Source organism: Pristis pectinata, chromosome 7 (genome assembly GCF_009764475.1).
Source record: "Pristis pectinata isolate sPriPec2 chromosome 7, sPriPec2.1.pri, whole genome shotgun sequence".
NCBI classification, from domain to species: Eukaryota; Metazoa; Chordata; class Chondrichthyes; order Rhinopristiformes; family Pristidae; genus Pristis; species Pristis pectinata.
In genome coordinates this window covers 97,021,668-97,036,641 of record NC_067411.1, presented here as the reverse complement: position 1 = coordinate 97,036,641, position 14,974 = coordinate 97,021,668, and the positions used below count along the sequence as shown (strand labels likewise).

The 14,974-nt window shown below is 41.3% G+C and overlaps 1 protein-coding gene across 1 annotated transcript in view; it reads left to right on the top strand.

The window, feature by feature from the left end:
- The first annotated feature begins 5,671 nt into the window (after positions 1-5,671).
- polr3g (polymerase (RNA) III (DNA directed) polypeptide G) overlaps positions 5,672-14,974 on the top strand; it is a 28,775-nt gene continuing 19,472 nt past the window's right edge. Inside the window, exons 1-2 of the mRNA XM_052019856.1 lie at positions 5,672-5,982; positions 14,400-14,529. Of these exons, the coding sequence (XP_051875816.1) occupies positions 5,863-5,982; positions 14,400-14,529 (250 nt within the window). The 5' untranslated portion in view covers positions 5,672-5,862. The remainder of the gene's footprint in view (positions 5,983-14,399; positions 14,530-14,974) is intronic.

The following is a 14,974-nucleotide window of genomic DNA, read 5'->3' as shown; positions in this document are numbered from 1 at the left end:
GATTGGAGGGTGGCAAGTGTAGACCCACTGTCTCTGGGAGGTGGACAAGGGATAATAGGGAACTATAGACCAGTTAGTAGTAGGGAATACGATGTTGACATCTATTCAGTAAGCAGTAAAAGGGCACTTAGAAAATAATAACAGGACTGAGTAGAGTGAATATGGATTTATGGAAATAAATTATGTTTGACTAATCTGTTAGAGTTTAAGGTTAGGAGGCTCCGAGTCACATACTAATACTTGGAGTAACACACTAATACCCCCACATACTAGTTAACAGCTAAGCTCTTCTGCTACGCTCTGAATCAAATGTCTTGTTTACAAAACAGAATAATGGGAAGTAGCGTATAAAGTCACCTCCTGCACTTCATAAATGAGTGAAGAGATTGCAGTAGACTTCTTAATGTTACCCATGGAGGCACACGAGAGGACCTTCCATTCAGATGAAGGGTCTCGACCCGAAACGGCACTGTCCGTTCCCCTCCATAGATGCTGCCTGACCCGCTGAGTTCCTCCAGCTTTTTGATGGATAACATTAAGCCACACACAAAGATTCAGCTTGTATTTTAGTCATGACACTTAATATGGTATTAGAGTTTTGGAGGATGTTTAGCACAATCTACTTGGTTGGGAGTTTCTCATTCTCTACCCTGGTATCTCAGGCAACATCCTTGTTGTGTACCTTTGCTCCTGGTACATCAGAGTCAGATTTATTATCACTGACATTAGCCATGAAATTTGTTGTTTTGCGGCAGCAGTACAGTGCAAGATAAAAATTACTATAAGTTACAAAATAAATAAATAAAAAGCAAAAGAGCAATAACGAGGTAATGTTCATGGGTTCATGGACAGTTCAGAAATCTGATGGTGGAGGGGAAGAAGCTGTCCCTAAATCATTGAGTGTGGGTCTTCAGGCTCCTGTACCTCCTCCCCGATAGTAGTAACGAGAAGAGGGTAGGTCCTGGGTGGTGAGGGTCCTTAATGATAATAATACATAACTTTTGGCCTGGAGGAAAAAATCCCAGCAAAAGTACATATTCAAAAAGCCGTAATGTATGAAACGGCACCTCTTCGAAGCAGTTTGACAGTCCAAACCAGGGATGAACAATAGCCCGTTGCTGTTAATTAAAATTAAAACCAGCACGCAGGATTAACGAAAGACAATTCTAAACTACTTTTCGCCCCAACTGCAAGGATTCCGAACATCATCATGTGCAGACAGGATCTCACTCCATCTGATGTTGCCGCGGAATTTTCAAAGTCACGCACTTAACTCCTGACGGCAGGGAAGGAGAAAAAGTCTCGGGAGAAATGCAACATGAAATATGTTTTCACAGGCGTGGGCATCAACGTCAACAAACCAATTGTCCCCATCCAATGGCCCATGTTACGTCAATTTACGCAAAAAGACTCGTATACATAGCTGTATATAATCACAAATACGAGTGTTTAAAATCCACAGCTCTCTCCCAGATTATGAATACCATACCTAAATCCGGAGATCGAGTAAGTTATTTTCTCCTGGGGAACGCTCTACTTCCCGATTCCTTTTTGATTTAGGTTTCGAAGGTACAACGATGCACAGGAACAGTGGTAGCTTCCAAAAGCCGGGTTGACGGTCCCCAACTTGGCAGGAGGAACACCCGTGTCATGATTGATTAATACTGGGCACAGAGCAGTTTAATCACATTCAATCTGGAATGAATTGAAAAAAATGTTTGCCTAATTAAGATGTTGTTAGCATTTAAACAACAGATTGAAAATCAAATTAACTAATCTCTAGATTTATCTATTAAATAGGCTTGAGTATACTTTATTTAGTCCACTACATAATCAAACAACATTTATGGCAATATGGGGTTATTGTTGATAATTGGGCGTGGCTATGCTCAATGCGTTAAAAATATCGTGCTTGCATATCGAACGATTGATATAAGTGGCTATCTTCTGCTGCTTATATGGTGTCGTGAGAAGATCGATTTGTCACTGCCTGTGTGACTCGCACTCTCCGGTTGTGAGGCTTCACAACCAATATTACATCCTTTTCGAGAGGATGATGTGCCAGCGAATTGCTCTCAATGTCTCCATTAAGTTACTGCAGGTACATGTTTAATATGTTTCGTACAGTCGGCAAGCCTTTCTGTAGCAAAGTTAATCCATTTAATCACCGAGGACCGATTGGTGTAAAACACAGGCTGGCTAGAATTTTAATTGCTTGCACCAGGAATTATCAACCTGCAGCCTGCTAACAATCTGCTTCTTCCTTCCTTCCACGGATGGCTGATGACGAAAGTTTCATGTGGGAAATGGTACAAACACATGTCAACTTGTACAGTCTCCTCACCATCAACTTTCAAATACAAGGTGCCTAGAAAGTAGCTCTTCTATTGGTACACCATACGGTGGCACAGAATCATCACAAGAGCCTTCCCTCTGCTAAAGAACCTAAGGCAGGTTAGATACCTTCAGTCTGGGATTTTCCCCAGATGCCTGTTCATTTTGCACACCAAGCCACCAGTACGAACGAGTGTAGATGCCAGGACAATTCCTAGGCTAAGGGACAGGCAGAAACCCATAGTGCAATCCTCATTGCCTGGGTCATGTCCGTCACCTTCAAAGAGGATGCTCATGTAACCCTGCAGTACATTGGTTCTGGTGACAGCTCCAGCCGCTCTAAACATTAGAACTTCATTGTCACACAGGTTTGCTGAGGGATAGATAGTAAAGTCAGATAATATATAAAAAAAACTTAGGAACTGGGAAGTTATATAATAAATGATAGCAATTGACAGCACTTTGGAATGACTTGCTTTGTGACAAGAAGCAAGCTCAATGACATCATTGGAACTGATACCAAAATGGTAAGTTTACAAAATTTTATTACTGAAGATGTGAACATCTTGAACACACCACTTGTCAGTAACTAGGTCTCGTTCATACTAGGCTGGTATTTCTTTACCTGGTGTGGTTCAATTCAATTTGAGATGTTGCTCTTATAATTGGCTATCTGTTCCACTTCAAAATACGCTCAGTTTAAACTGACAATGAAAGAAATACAAACAGATGCTGACCGCACTTTTACTTTTAGTGCCCCCACATTGAAAGGGGGATTAAATTATTTACTTCCATTTGTAATGCAGTCCATTTCCAGAATTACTTTTAATCCATTCAACATCTTATAAATAAAAAAAGTTGAAATCATTACAATTCGTAAGAAAATTCTCAGGTAATGATGCTGGTAATACCATATTTATTGTCAATACTCGGGCACTTGAGCAGATTGTGGAATCTTTCATTGAACAGCTGAAGAGATTGTGTGCACCACACGGTGTTGATTAATTAAAATTAAAATTAAAATGATTTTTTTGGGGGGTGGATGGATGGTCTCACTTTTCCACCCACAGTAATTGAAATTCGTGATGTCCAAATTTAAGTTTCCAGCAGCAAAATCTTATACATTTCAAAATAACAATCTGTCCATAGAAATTGCCTAAATGTCTTTTATAACTTCATTAAGGTAATCACCCATAGAGAAGGCAAATATGCAATGTGTATAATGAGTATGGGAACTTGCTGTTCTATTTGTCACCCGTGAAGTGTGCACACTCCTCTATGGAAGTAGCATGTTGCTTGCCAAAAAAACCACATGCACTGCTGGAGAAACTCAGCAGGTCAGGCAGCATCTGTGGAGGGTTGAGGCCCTTCAGCCCAGATGAAGAATCTCGACCCAAAACGTTTACTGTCCATTTCCCTCCACAGGGGCTGCCTGACCCACTGGGTACCTCCAACAGCTCATTTTGTTTTACTCCAGATTCCAGCATCTGCAATGTCTTTTGTCTCCATAGCACAGACAGAAACCAAACAACATGCTAAGTCCAGACATAGAACATAGAACAGTAGAACACAGAACAGGCCCTACGGCCCACAATATTGTACTGACATAGCTACGCCCTCCTACCTACAGAATGCCCATATCCCTCGAATTTGCCTCCACCACCCTATCAGGCAACGTATTCCAGGCATCCACCACTCTCTCAGTAAAAAAAAAACTTTCCCCTCACGTCTCTTCTGAACCTACACCCTCTCACCTTAAATGCATGCCCTCTGGTATTGGATCACTCAATGATGGGAAAAAGATATTGCTTGTCCACCCTATCCATGCCCCTCATAATTTTATACACTTCCAACAGGTCACCCCTCAGCCTCTGCCGCTCCAGAGAAGAGCCCAAGTTTGTCCAACCTCTCCTGACAGCACATGCCCTCTAAACCAGGCAGCATCCTAGTAAACCTCCTCTGCACCCTCCCTAAAGTCTCGACATCCTTCCTATAGTGAGGTGACCAGAATCTTCTCATATTTACCAGTAGCTCCTCACTCACATCATTAGTGCCACAGATGTGCCACAACACCATACATTGGAATGAGTGCCGTACAGCATGGAAACAGGCCATTTGGCCTAACTAGTCCATTGCAACCAAGATTTCCATCTAAGCTAGTCACACTTGCATGTGTTTGGCCCATTTCCCTCAAAACCATGAACCTGAGTGCCATTTAGATGTTGTTGATGTACCTGCCTCAACCACTTCCTCTGGAAGCTCATTCCATATACTTACCACCCTTTGGGTGAAAAAGTTGCCCCTCAAGTTCCTATTAAATCTCTCCCCTCCCACCCTAAACCTATGTTCTCTGGTTCTTGATTCCCCAACCCTGGGAAAAAAGACTGTACCTCTATAAGATCACCCCTCATTCTCCTACACTCCAGTGAATAAAGTCCCAACCTGCTCAACTTTGCTTGAGTCCCAGCAACATCCTTGTAAATCTCCTCTGCACTCTTTCCAGCATAATGGCATCTTTCCTATAGCAGGGTGACCAAAACAGAACACACTATTCCAAATGCAGCCTCACCAATGTCTTGCATGACTGCAACATAATGTCCCAACTTCTATTCTCAATGACCTCAGGGCAGGCGCAGCAGTGTAGCGGTTAGCATAACGCTATTACAGCACCAGTGACCCAGGTTCAATTCCCACCGCTGTCTGTAAGGAGTTTGTACGTTCTCCCCGTGTGTCTGCGTGGGTTTCCTCCGGGTGCTCCGGTTTCCTCCCACATTCCAAAGACATACGGGTTAGGAAGTTGTGGGCACGCTATGTTGGTGCCGGAAGTGTGGCGGCACTTGCGGGCTGCCCCCAGAACACTATACGCAAAAAGATGCATTTCACTGTGTGTTTTGATATACATGTGACTTATCTTATAAAATTTCTGGGGGCGATGAAGGAACAAGCAACAATGAAAACATGAAGTGATTTGGGTATCATTGTTGTAACATTGTGAAGAGAGGGATAAAAGTAAATTCTTCGACAACCAGTAAATATATTCTTTTCACCTCACTGAAAAAAATTGTTACCATACTAACACTGCCAATGCAAACAGCTGCTTTGGATCAGAAGCTTCTGCTCTCAGCCGGACACAGGAGTTCTCGCCTGCAGTAGATGAATGTTTTTATACTGATTTAAGCTGCCTCTGCAATATCTCAGAATATAAAGGGAAGCATCCCGCTATTTTGCATCTTCCACCGTCGGTCCCAGCTAGTGACATGACAAAGCTGTTTGGAAAGTGCTGAGTCAGATTATGTGACATTGCCTGGTCAGTCAGAGGCGGTGCATGCGTGGTCCTGCCGGTGGGAGACTCCCCGCTCTGTTCGGCCGGTGGGCGTTGCTTCCAATACAAACCCTCTCTGTAGCGGCGGGGCTGCACTTGTGATCAGGGCGCGGTCGCTGTGGTGCCCGGGCGGGACCAGGGGGCGGAGGGAAGAGGCGTCGGTCAGCCTCCTGCTGCCGGGAGAGGGGGACATTGGTCCTGCAGCGATGTCTGAGAAAGGACGCGGCCGGGGGAGAGCGCAATTCACGTTCAACATCGAAGCCATCGGCTTCTCCAGAGGCGAGTCTCTACCTGACACTGGGTGCCAGCCTCTCCCTTTATTCCCGGTAGGTGAGGGTTAGTTTCTTCTAAAGGGGCAGAGTGGCCTCGGGGGAAATCATACAGTGCAGGCTGGCTGTGATCAGCTTTTCTAACTTCTCTTACGTGCAAAGTACTTAGGACTTTCTTGGTGTACTTCTAAAACTCATCGCGGATGTCCCTGTTCTGATGGGAGGACATTACATATTACACCCAGCCCAGTTTTATTATAAGGCAAAATATCTCGCAGGGATGTCCGACTGAAACGTTTGAGCTACTAAGGATGTAGTCAGCATTAGGAGAATCGAGCAGGATGTGTAACTACTTCTCCGTTCCCTTTCACGTTTGAGAATTGTTGGATTTTACCTCCACTGTCTCAAGTGTCAATGGGAATGTGTCGTTTATTTGAATAGTAAGATGAAATTATTTAACTGTCGACGTGATGCCAGTTAATTTATTGAAACAAGTGTGCAATAAAAACTGGGGTTAGAATGTTTAAAAACCACGCTGCGAAAGTTCACACTGCAGTATACAAATCAGTTGCAGTATTTTTTTGCGCTTGACCACAGGGTGATATTGCAGTTACCTTCCAGAGCATGCTCAGAGCTGGATGGGAGCTGCTGAGTGTTCGGAGTTTGCCATGTGGCTGCTTTGCTGCAGTTTAGAGAGATGGTCACCCAAATGTTTTGTACCGACTGAAGCAGCTTATTCCAGCTCAGAAGTTGAACGCAGGTGAACAGTGAATTCACTGATTCACGTCAAATTGTATTAACCACTGCTTCCTTGAGAAAAAGATTCCTTGCCTGTTTTGTCGTCTCATCTTAATTCTTTAAATAGAAGCATCTAACACTATAATTTTGTTTGACAGCAGTGGGAAATCTGGGCCCATAAAGGTATTGCAACATTGAGTGAGGAATTTTGTTGTTGAATATTATGTGCCCTTTAAAGTATCTGCCTCAAGTATGCTATTTTTCTGTCTGAAATAAAGGCATTTTTTTCACCTTGTGTTACATACAATAATTCCTGCAATTAATGCTCTGGGTCCTATGACTGAAAAGAAAATAAAGGACTCCAGAATGACCACCAGTTTCTCAGTAAAATTGGATGAAGTAACGCCTTCATATAGCTGCTTCTTTCCTTTCTGTGTATATTTCAAAGAAATATTTCAAAAAACTATGTAGATAGAGTGAAACCATTCCCATTGACAGTGGGATTGAGAACCTGGGGACAATGAATAAAGGTAATTGTCAACATAAAAACAATGACATGAGTGTATGAAAATATGAATTAGGGGCTCGAGATTTGACTCCTTGAGCATGTTCCACCATTTCATAAGATCATAGCAGATCCAATTGCAACTTAAACTCTGCACTCCAATCTGCTTGCAGTAACCTTTCATCCCTTTGCTTATCTGGAGTCTGTGTATCTCTACCTTAAAAATATTCGTTATCTACGATCTGTCCACCTCTACTTCTAAAAATATTCAAAGACTGTCCTTCTACCACCCTTTCTGAGGAAGAGTTCTGAAGACCCTCAACCCCCTGGGAGAAGAAAATTTCACCTTGTCTTGCACGGGTGACTCCTTACTTAAAGATAAATAACCCCTTAGTTCTAGGTTCCACCCCCACCCCTTCCCCCCCCCCCCACAAAAGGAAACAACATCTTCTCACCTACCCTGTCAAGACCTCTCAGAATCTGGTGTTGTAATTAAATCCCATCTAAGTCATCTAAACTTCAGTAGATTGAAGCCCTGACTAGTTTCTAGTGCTCCTCTGGAAGATAGGATTATGGAAGGAAAGTGTTTCATCTATCATCCAGACTTACTGGTCTGTTTTGACTAATTTACCAGTGTCACAAACCAGCAACAAAAGAAACACACTGAGCATGATTCAGTGTTAAAAACTATTTTATTAATCACTACTTATAATAATACGTAAAATAAAAGTAAAAATGTTAGTATGTTAGAATTCAAGAATGTTAAACCTCGAACGTTAACCCCAAAACTAAACTCTTCGTGTGTGTGTGTGACAAAGTCCAAAACTCCCAGTTCCTGAATGGTTCTTAAAGTTCAGTTCCGCAAGCCATAAGGTGAAACATGAGCAAGGGCTTCTTCAACAACCACCGTTGTCTGAAGATAAGATGTAGATGTAGAAAAACATAGAGAGAGTACATACGAAATCCAAATGTTTCACGATGGAACCCAAACGACACTTCAGTGTTTACTCGGTAGTGACTTCCTCACCCCGAAAAGCATCCGAACCGTGGTCGTCCACACACAAATACCTGTTTCCTTCTACAGGTCAGCAACAAAGTGAACTCCACCGGATTACTTCCAACTTCCATACATGGATTTCAGTGGCAAACACAGTTATTGTTTCTCATCCATCGATAGAGAAAACAAGCAGGCTGGTGTCTCTCTCCCTTCTCTCTCTCTCTTCTTCTTCTTCTTCTTACTTCTTCAACAACGTCATTACGTCCTTTATCTTCTATTGACGTAAGCACGCCCCACACACACATACACACACACTCTCTATCTTAAAGGGACTTTCACTGAGTCCGTAACACCTCCCACCTAAAAAAAAAATTTTCCCAAGAAAATTTTAACCGCGCATAGAGTTAGTAATTTTAATAATTATCATGCTACACAACTACAGACTATCAGATTAGTACAGATACATGTTTCCCATTTAACATCGGGAAAGACAATCAGCAATCACATTATCTTTGCCTTTAATGTGAGTTATCATGAGATCAAACTCTTGCAAAATTAAACTCCAGTTTAACAGCCTTCTGTTCTTGTTTTTGACTCGGCTCAGAAACACCAATGGGTTATGATCTGTATACACAGTCAATGGTTTCTGAGCGGTGCAAACATATACACTGAAATGTTGCAAGGCTAAAACAAGTGACAGTAATTCTTTCTCTATGGTGGAATAATTCTTCTGATGCTCATTAAATTTCTTTGAAAAGTAAGCTACAGGATGGTCAATATCATCAAGGTCACCCTTCTGCAACAACACAGCTCCTGCAGCTTCATCACTGGCATCTACTGCTAATGAAAATGGCTTTTCAAAGTCAGGTGTTCTGAGCACAGGATGGTAGCATAAAATGGCTTTCAGCTTCTCAAATGCTTCTTGACAAGAATCTGTCCAAACAAACTTTACTCCCTTCTTCTGAAGATTAGTTAGGGGAAGAGCAATATCAGCAAAATTTTTACAAAATTTTCGATCATATCCAACCATTCCCAAAAATCTTCTAACAGTCCTCGTACCTGTGGGAATAGGGAACTCAGATATTGCTTGAACTTTTGCCTGAACAGGAGCTTGCTTGCCTTGACCTACAACATAACCAAGGTACGTCACAGTGGCATGGCCAAATTCACTTTTAGCCAAGTTAACTGTAAGGTTAGCCTTGGAAAGTCTTTCAAACAACCTTTCTAACGCAGAGATGTGATCCTCCCATGTATCATTCCCAGTCACTAAGTCGTCAATGTAGGCATCTGTATGTTTTAACCCATGAATCACTGAATTAATCATTCTTTGAAATGTTGCCGGAGCATTTTTCATTCCAAATGGCAAAACATTGTATTCATACAATCCAGAAGGGGTTACAAAGGCTGAAATCTCCCTTCCTCTATCTGTTAATGGAACACACCAGTACCCTTTTAATAGGTCAATCTTTGTAAGAAATTTTGCCTTTCCCACTCTGTCTATGCAATCATCCACTCTAGGAATAGGGTAAGCATCTGACTTTGTTACAGCATTCACTTTCCTGTAATCTGTGCAAAATCTAACAGTTCCATCAGGTTTAGGTACAATAACACAGGGCGAACTCCAATTTGAAGTAGAATGTCTAATAATATCATTTTCCAACATGTATTTTATTTCCTGATCAACAAGTTTACTTTTTTCCACATTCATTCGATATGGGTGTTGTTTGATTGGTTTTGCATCCCCAACATCAACATCATGGGTAATTATCGATGTTCTGTTTGGAACATCTGGGAACAGATTTTTAAATTTTAATATTAATTCTCTCATCTGTTGTTTTTGTGAAACTTGTAAATGGTCCAACTTCGTTTCAAGGTTCTCCAGGATATTTTGGTTTTTCAGTTTCGATGGAACAATATTTGGTCTAAATTGGCCTTCCTCAACATCAACATCAGGCATTCTAGAAACAACCTTTACACCATCCACCAAGGCCACAACTGAATCCCTCTCATAATAAGGTTTTAGCATGTTTACGTGACAGAGTTGTGTTTTCTTGCGTCTATCTGGTGTTTTGATTATATATGTTAGATCAGTCACTCGAGATTCAATAACATAGGGTCCAGAAAAGCGAGCTTGCAAGGGATTATTTTGGCTAGGGAAAAATACCAACACCTTTTGCCCCACTGCAAATGTCCTAGGCTGAGCACGTCTATCAAAATATGTCTTCATTCTTATCTGGCTTGTTTTCAGATTCTCTCTCGCTAGCTGGCAGACTCTCTCCAACCGAGTTTTAAATTTTTGGACATAGTCCAACAGACTCAAGTGAACTTCTTCATTTACCCATTGCTCTCTTAACAACTCCAAAGGTCCTCTCACCCTATGTCCAAACACAAGCTCAAAAGGACTAAATCCGATTGACTCCTGGATCGATTCTCTAACGGCAAACAAAAGTAAATGGATACCTTCGTCCCAATCCTTGGTGTTTTCAAAGCAATAAGTCTTCAGCATATTTTTGAGAGTAGAATGAAATCTCTCCAGAGCTCCTTGAGATTCTGGGTGATATGCAGATGATACAATCTGCTTTGCTCCCAGCTCATAGACTATTTGTTGAAAAATTTTTGACATAAAATTACTACCTTAATCAGATTGGATTTCTTTTGGCAAACCAAACAAGGTAAAAAATTTTACAAGAGCCTTTGACACCGTCTTGGCCTTAATATTTCTAAGGGGTATTGCCTCTGGAAATCTAGAAGTGGCACACATGATGGTTAACAAATACTGATTTCCAGTCTTAGACTTTGGTAAGGGACCAACACAGTCCACAATCACCTTCGAAAAGGGTTCACCAAAAGCAGGAATTGGTTTCAAAGGAGCCACAGGGGGTTTTTGATTTGGTTTACCTACCATCTGACATGTGTGGCAGGTTCGACAAAACATCACCACATCTTTTCTCAAACCAGGCCAATAGAATTGTTTCAAGATCTTCCCTACAGTTTTATTCACACCAAAATGACCACCCAAAGGCATACTATGGGCCAGGTTTAAAATCTCATCCCTATAAACTTTTGGAACAACAACCTGATGAATAACTTCCCATTCCTCAGTAACAGGAACATGAGGAGGTCTCCATTTCCTCATTAACACTCCATTTTTGACATAGTATCCAGTTGGCACTTTTTCAATCTCCTCACATGAGAGAGCTTTTTCTTTCAATTCTGTCAACTCAGGGTCCTTTGTCTGTTCCACCATAAAATCCTTCCTCGACAAAGACAAATCTTTAAATTCAGGCTCACTATAAGGATGTTGATCCTCCAGTGAAGACAGAAAAGTCTCAGATAAGGCATCAAAATTTTCTTCCTGTTTAGGACTGTCACAAGGAACTACATCAGACTGCACCGGACTGTCTGTCTTGGCTAATTCTCTAGCTCTAGCTCGAGTCACCGCACATGATGGGTAAACATCTGGATCATCCTCAGACTCATCAATCCTTGGTTTGGTTGTTAACCGTACCACAGGATCACTTTCTCCATTTGCAAGGTCATTTCCCAATAATAAAGAAACTCCTTCCACTGGCAAACTAGGTCTTATCCCTATCTCGACTGGTCCTTCTACGAACTTTGACTTTAAAATCACCCTGTGAAAAGGGACAGACATGGTCTCACCTGTAACGCCTCGTACTAGATTTACTTCACCAGTGTCACTTTCTTCACCAAAATTTAAAACACTGTCCAGCAAGAGAGATTGACTAGCCCCAGTATCTCTAAGAATTTTCACTGGCACCTGGGGTGACTCATCATTCAGTGAAACAAAACCCTCTGATACATACGAACGGAATTCTTTTCTCACCTCCTCCAACTTTTCCGCTTTTCCCTCTTGCAAGGACTGATCTTTAACAGCATCTCCTGAACCTTTTTGATTTTTAATTGCCTGAAAGCAAGCATTGGGCCCAGCTTCCTTCTTTTTCTTCAAAAGGGCACAATTAGATATCACGTGGCCAGGTTTCCTACAGTAATAACAAGTACGCTCAACAGGTTTCTCCAGCCCTGGCTTCTTTTCATCTTTTCCTTTTTGATTACCTCCCAATTTAATCTCTGGTTTACCTGGATTGTCTTTGTAACTCCTTTGAAAGGTTTTAGGTTGTCCCCATTTGGATTTATGGGTTAAAGTATAATCATCTGCCAACCTAGCAGTTTCTTGTAAAGTTTCCACTGCCTTTTCATTTAAATATGTTGTTAATTCAGCTGGAACACATCTTTTAAAGTCTTCCACTAGTATCAATTCTGTCAATTTATCATAATCCCCATCTACATTTTTAGCCAGGCACCATCGTTCAAAACATATTCTCTTTCCATTGGCAAATTCCATATAAGTCTGATCTGCAGATTTCCTCAAGTCTCTGAATTTTTGTCTATAAGCCTCAGGGACCAATTCATAGGCCTTCAATATAGCTTGTTTTACCTTGGTATAATCAGCTGCATCCTCAACAGACAAAGCAGAATAAGCTTTTTGAGCTTTACCTTTAATCACACTCTGTACCATAAGAGCCCATCCTTTCCTTGGCCAGTTTGAACTCACAGCAACCTTTTCAAAATGTTGGAAATACTGATCAACCTGATCTTCTTCAAACGGAGGGACTAATCGAACCTCCCTGCTGGCTGAAAAACCATCATCAGAATCAGATTCCGAACTCCTACGCTTCATTTGTAACTCATGCTGCCTCTGTTTCTCCTTCTCCTCACTATCCAGCTCCATCCTCTTCAATTCCATCTGCTTCATTGCTAGATCAGCCTCTATCTTCATCTGAGTTAGCTTTTGTTCAGCCTCTAATCTCTTTTCCTCTCGTTCAGCTTCTATCTTTAACTGGGTTTGCTCTCGTTCGGCCTCTAATCTCTTTTGTTCTCGTTCAGCTTCTATCTTTGCCAGCTGCACCTGTGCCTCAGAAATTGCTATTTCACTGCCAGGAAACTGTTTTAACACTTCCTTCTCAAACACCTTCTTTTCCACATAATGGCCAGCTATCAGTCTCTGAATATCTGCCTTTCTCATAGACTGCTTTACTTCTGTAAGGTTTAACCTTGTAGGCCAAGGACAGATATGGGATTTGTTTTTACTGCTTGTAAATTGTGAAGAAATATTTCTACCTCTGGAAAAAGAGATTATTTATTCATAACTGTTTTATGGTTTTATTTCCAGTTTTTCAACAGAACAATCTTTAAATCGTGTCTTGGAAAGTGCCCGGTAATAGGGCAAGGTGTCACGCTTTGGCAGTGTCCAGTTACTGATCACAGCTGCTTTTCTCAGTAAGAAGAGGCCGAGAGAGCAGAATATTCGAAGGAATGTGTGTTGCAGGGCCGTTTGCATTTCAAATGAATAGCAAATCAATATTAGCAGAGGGACAGTACTGGCTAAGCAAGAGGAAATGGAATGGGGATAAATGGGCAATTTTTAGGTTGGCAAGCTGTAACTTGTGGCATCTTAGAGGGATCATTGCTGGAACCTAAACTATTTACAATCTGTGTTAATAACTTAGATGAAAGAACAGAGTATATTGTATCCAAATCTGCTGACAATGTAAAAGATAGACGGGAAAGAGGTTGGATGAGTGGACCAAAAGGGTCCATGAATCTAGGAAAGCAAGTTGTGAGAAGAACAGAGTGTCTGTTATAGAGAGATCGATTAATGTACGAGAGTTTGGCAGATGGGGAATTAATGTGGGGAACTGCAGGTTATTGATTTTGATAAGAGAAATAGAAAAGCAGAATACTGTCCAAATGAAAAGAAACTGCAAAGGTAACAGACAGGAAAGTGGAGCTGAGGCCTTGATCAAATGAGCAGTGATCTAAAGAATTGACGGAACAGGCTCGGGGGACACGTAGCCTGCTTCTGCTCTCGTGTTCTTGCAGGTAAACTCATTTCTGGTAGTATATTAGTTGGTTTTTGGAAGGGAGGGTTGGAGCTATGGTGAGATAGCAAAATAAAAGGAAAAATGTATTTCTGACAATGAAAGTGGTTTATACCCTCAATAAAATAAAAAAAAATCTAGATTATAATTTAAAATAATTTGTTGAGTGAGTGAAGTGTTTAAAAACTGGATTTGGAATTCTTTGCCTTGGTGAACAGAATTTCTTTGGCTTAATGGAAATATTGTTTGGATCAATAATGTATTTATCTGGTTTCAGTTGTGTTATTTCCTAATGTACTCGTATTGTATGATAATCTACATTACCAATCTGTAGCCCACAGAATTTAAGCCTGTCCCCTTGAATACAGGGGAAGATGTGAACTATATCCTAGCCTTGAAGCAGGAGCTAAGGGGAGCCTGCAAGAAACTGCCTTACTACATGGAAGCTGCTATTGAAAAGAAAGGTAAGAACTTGTATTTCCTTCCAGGTAGCCTCATTAGGTACGGAGTTTGATAGCCTTGGAGTGAAGCCACGAAATTACATAGAATTTACAGAAAGGAGAAATGCCGATTCAGAGCAATGGTCCTTACCAACAACTTTGCTCCGTGTAAGAAAGCCACATTTGCACAGGCACTGCACAAAATAAGTGGAAAATCCAGTATATTCATGAATGCTTGACTTGGATTTTGCTGGTAACAGAGACTTCCATGACTCTGTGGCACAAGCTTCAGTAACGTATGTTAGTGGATTATTCAGATTCCTCTAGAAATCTTGTGTCATTGATACACCAAGATCCAGCAGTAAGCTATGCAGTTGGGGTAAGAGTCCCTAAATTTTAAATGTATAATACATTTTCAAGTGAACCACTGTGAAGTCTACCCCACTGTGTTAAGACTATTGAACGGTTC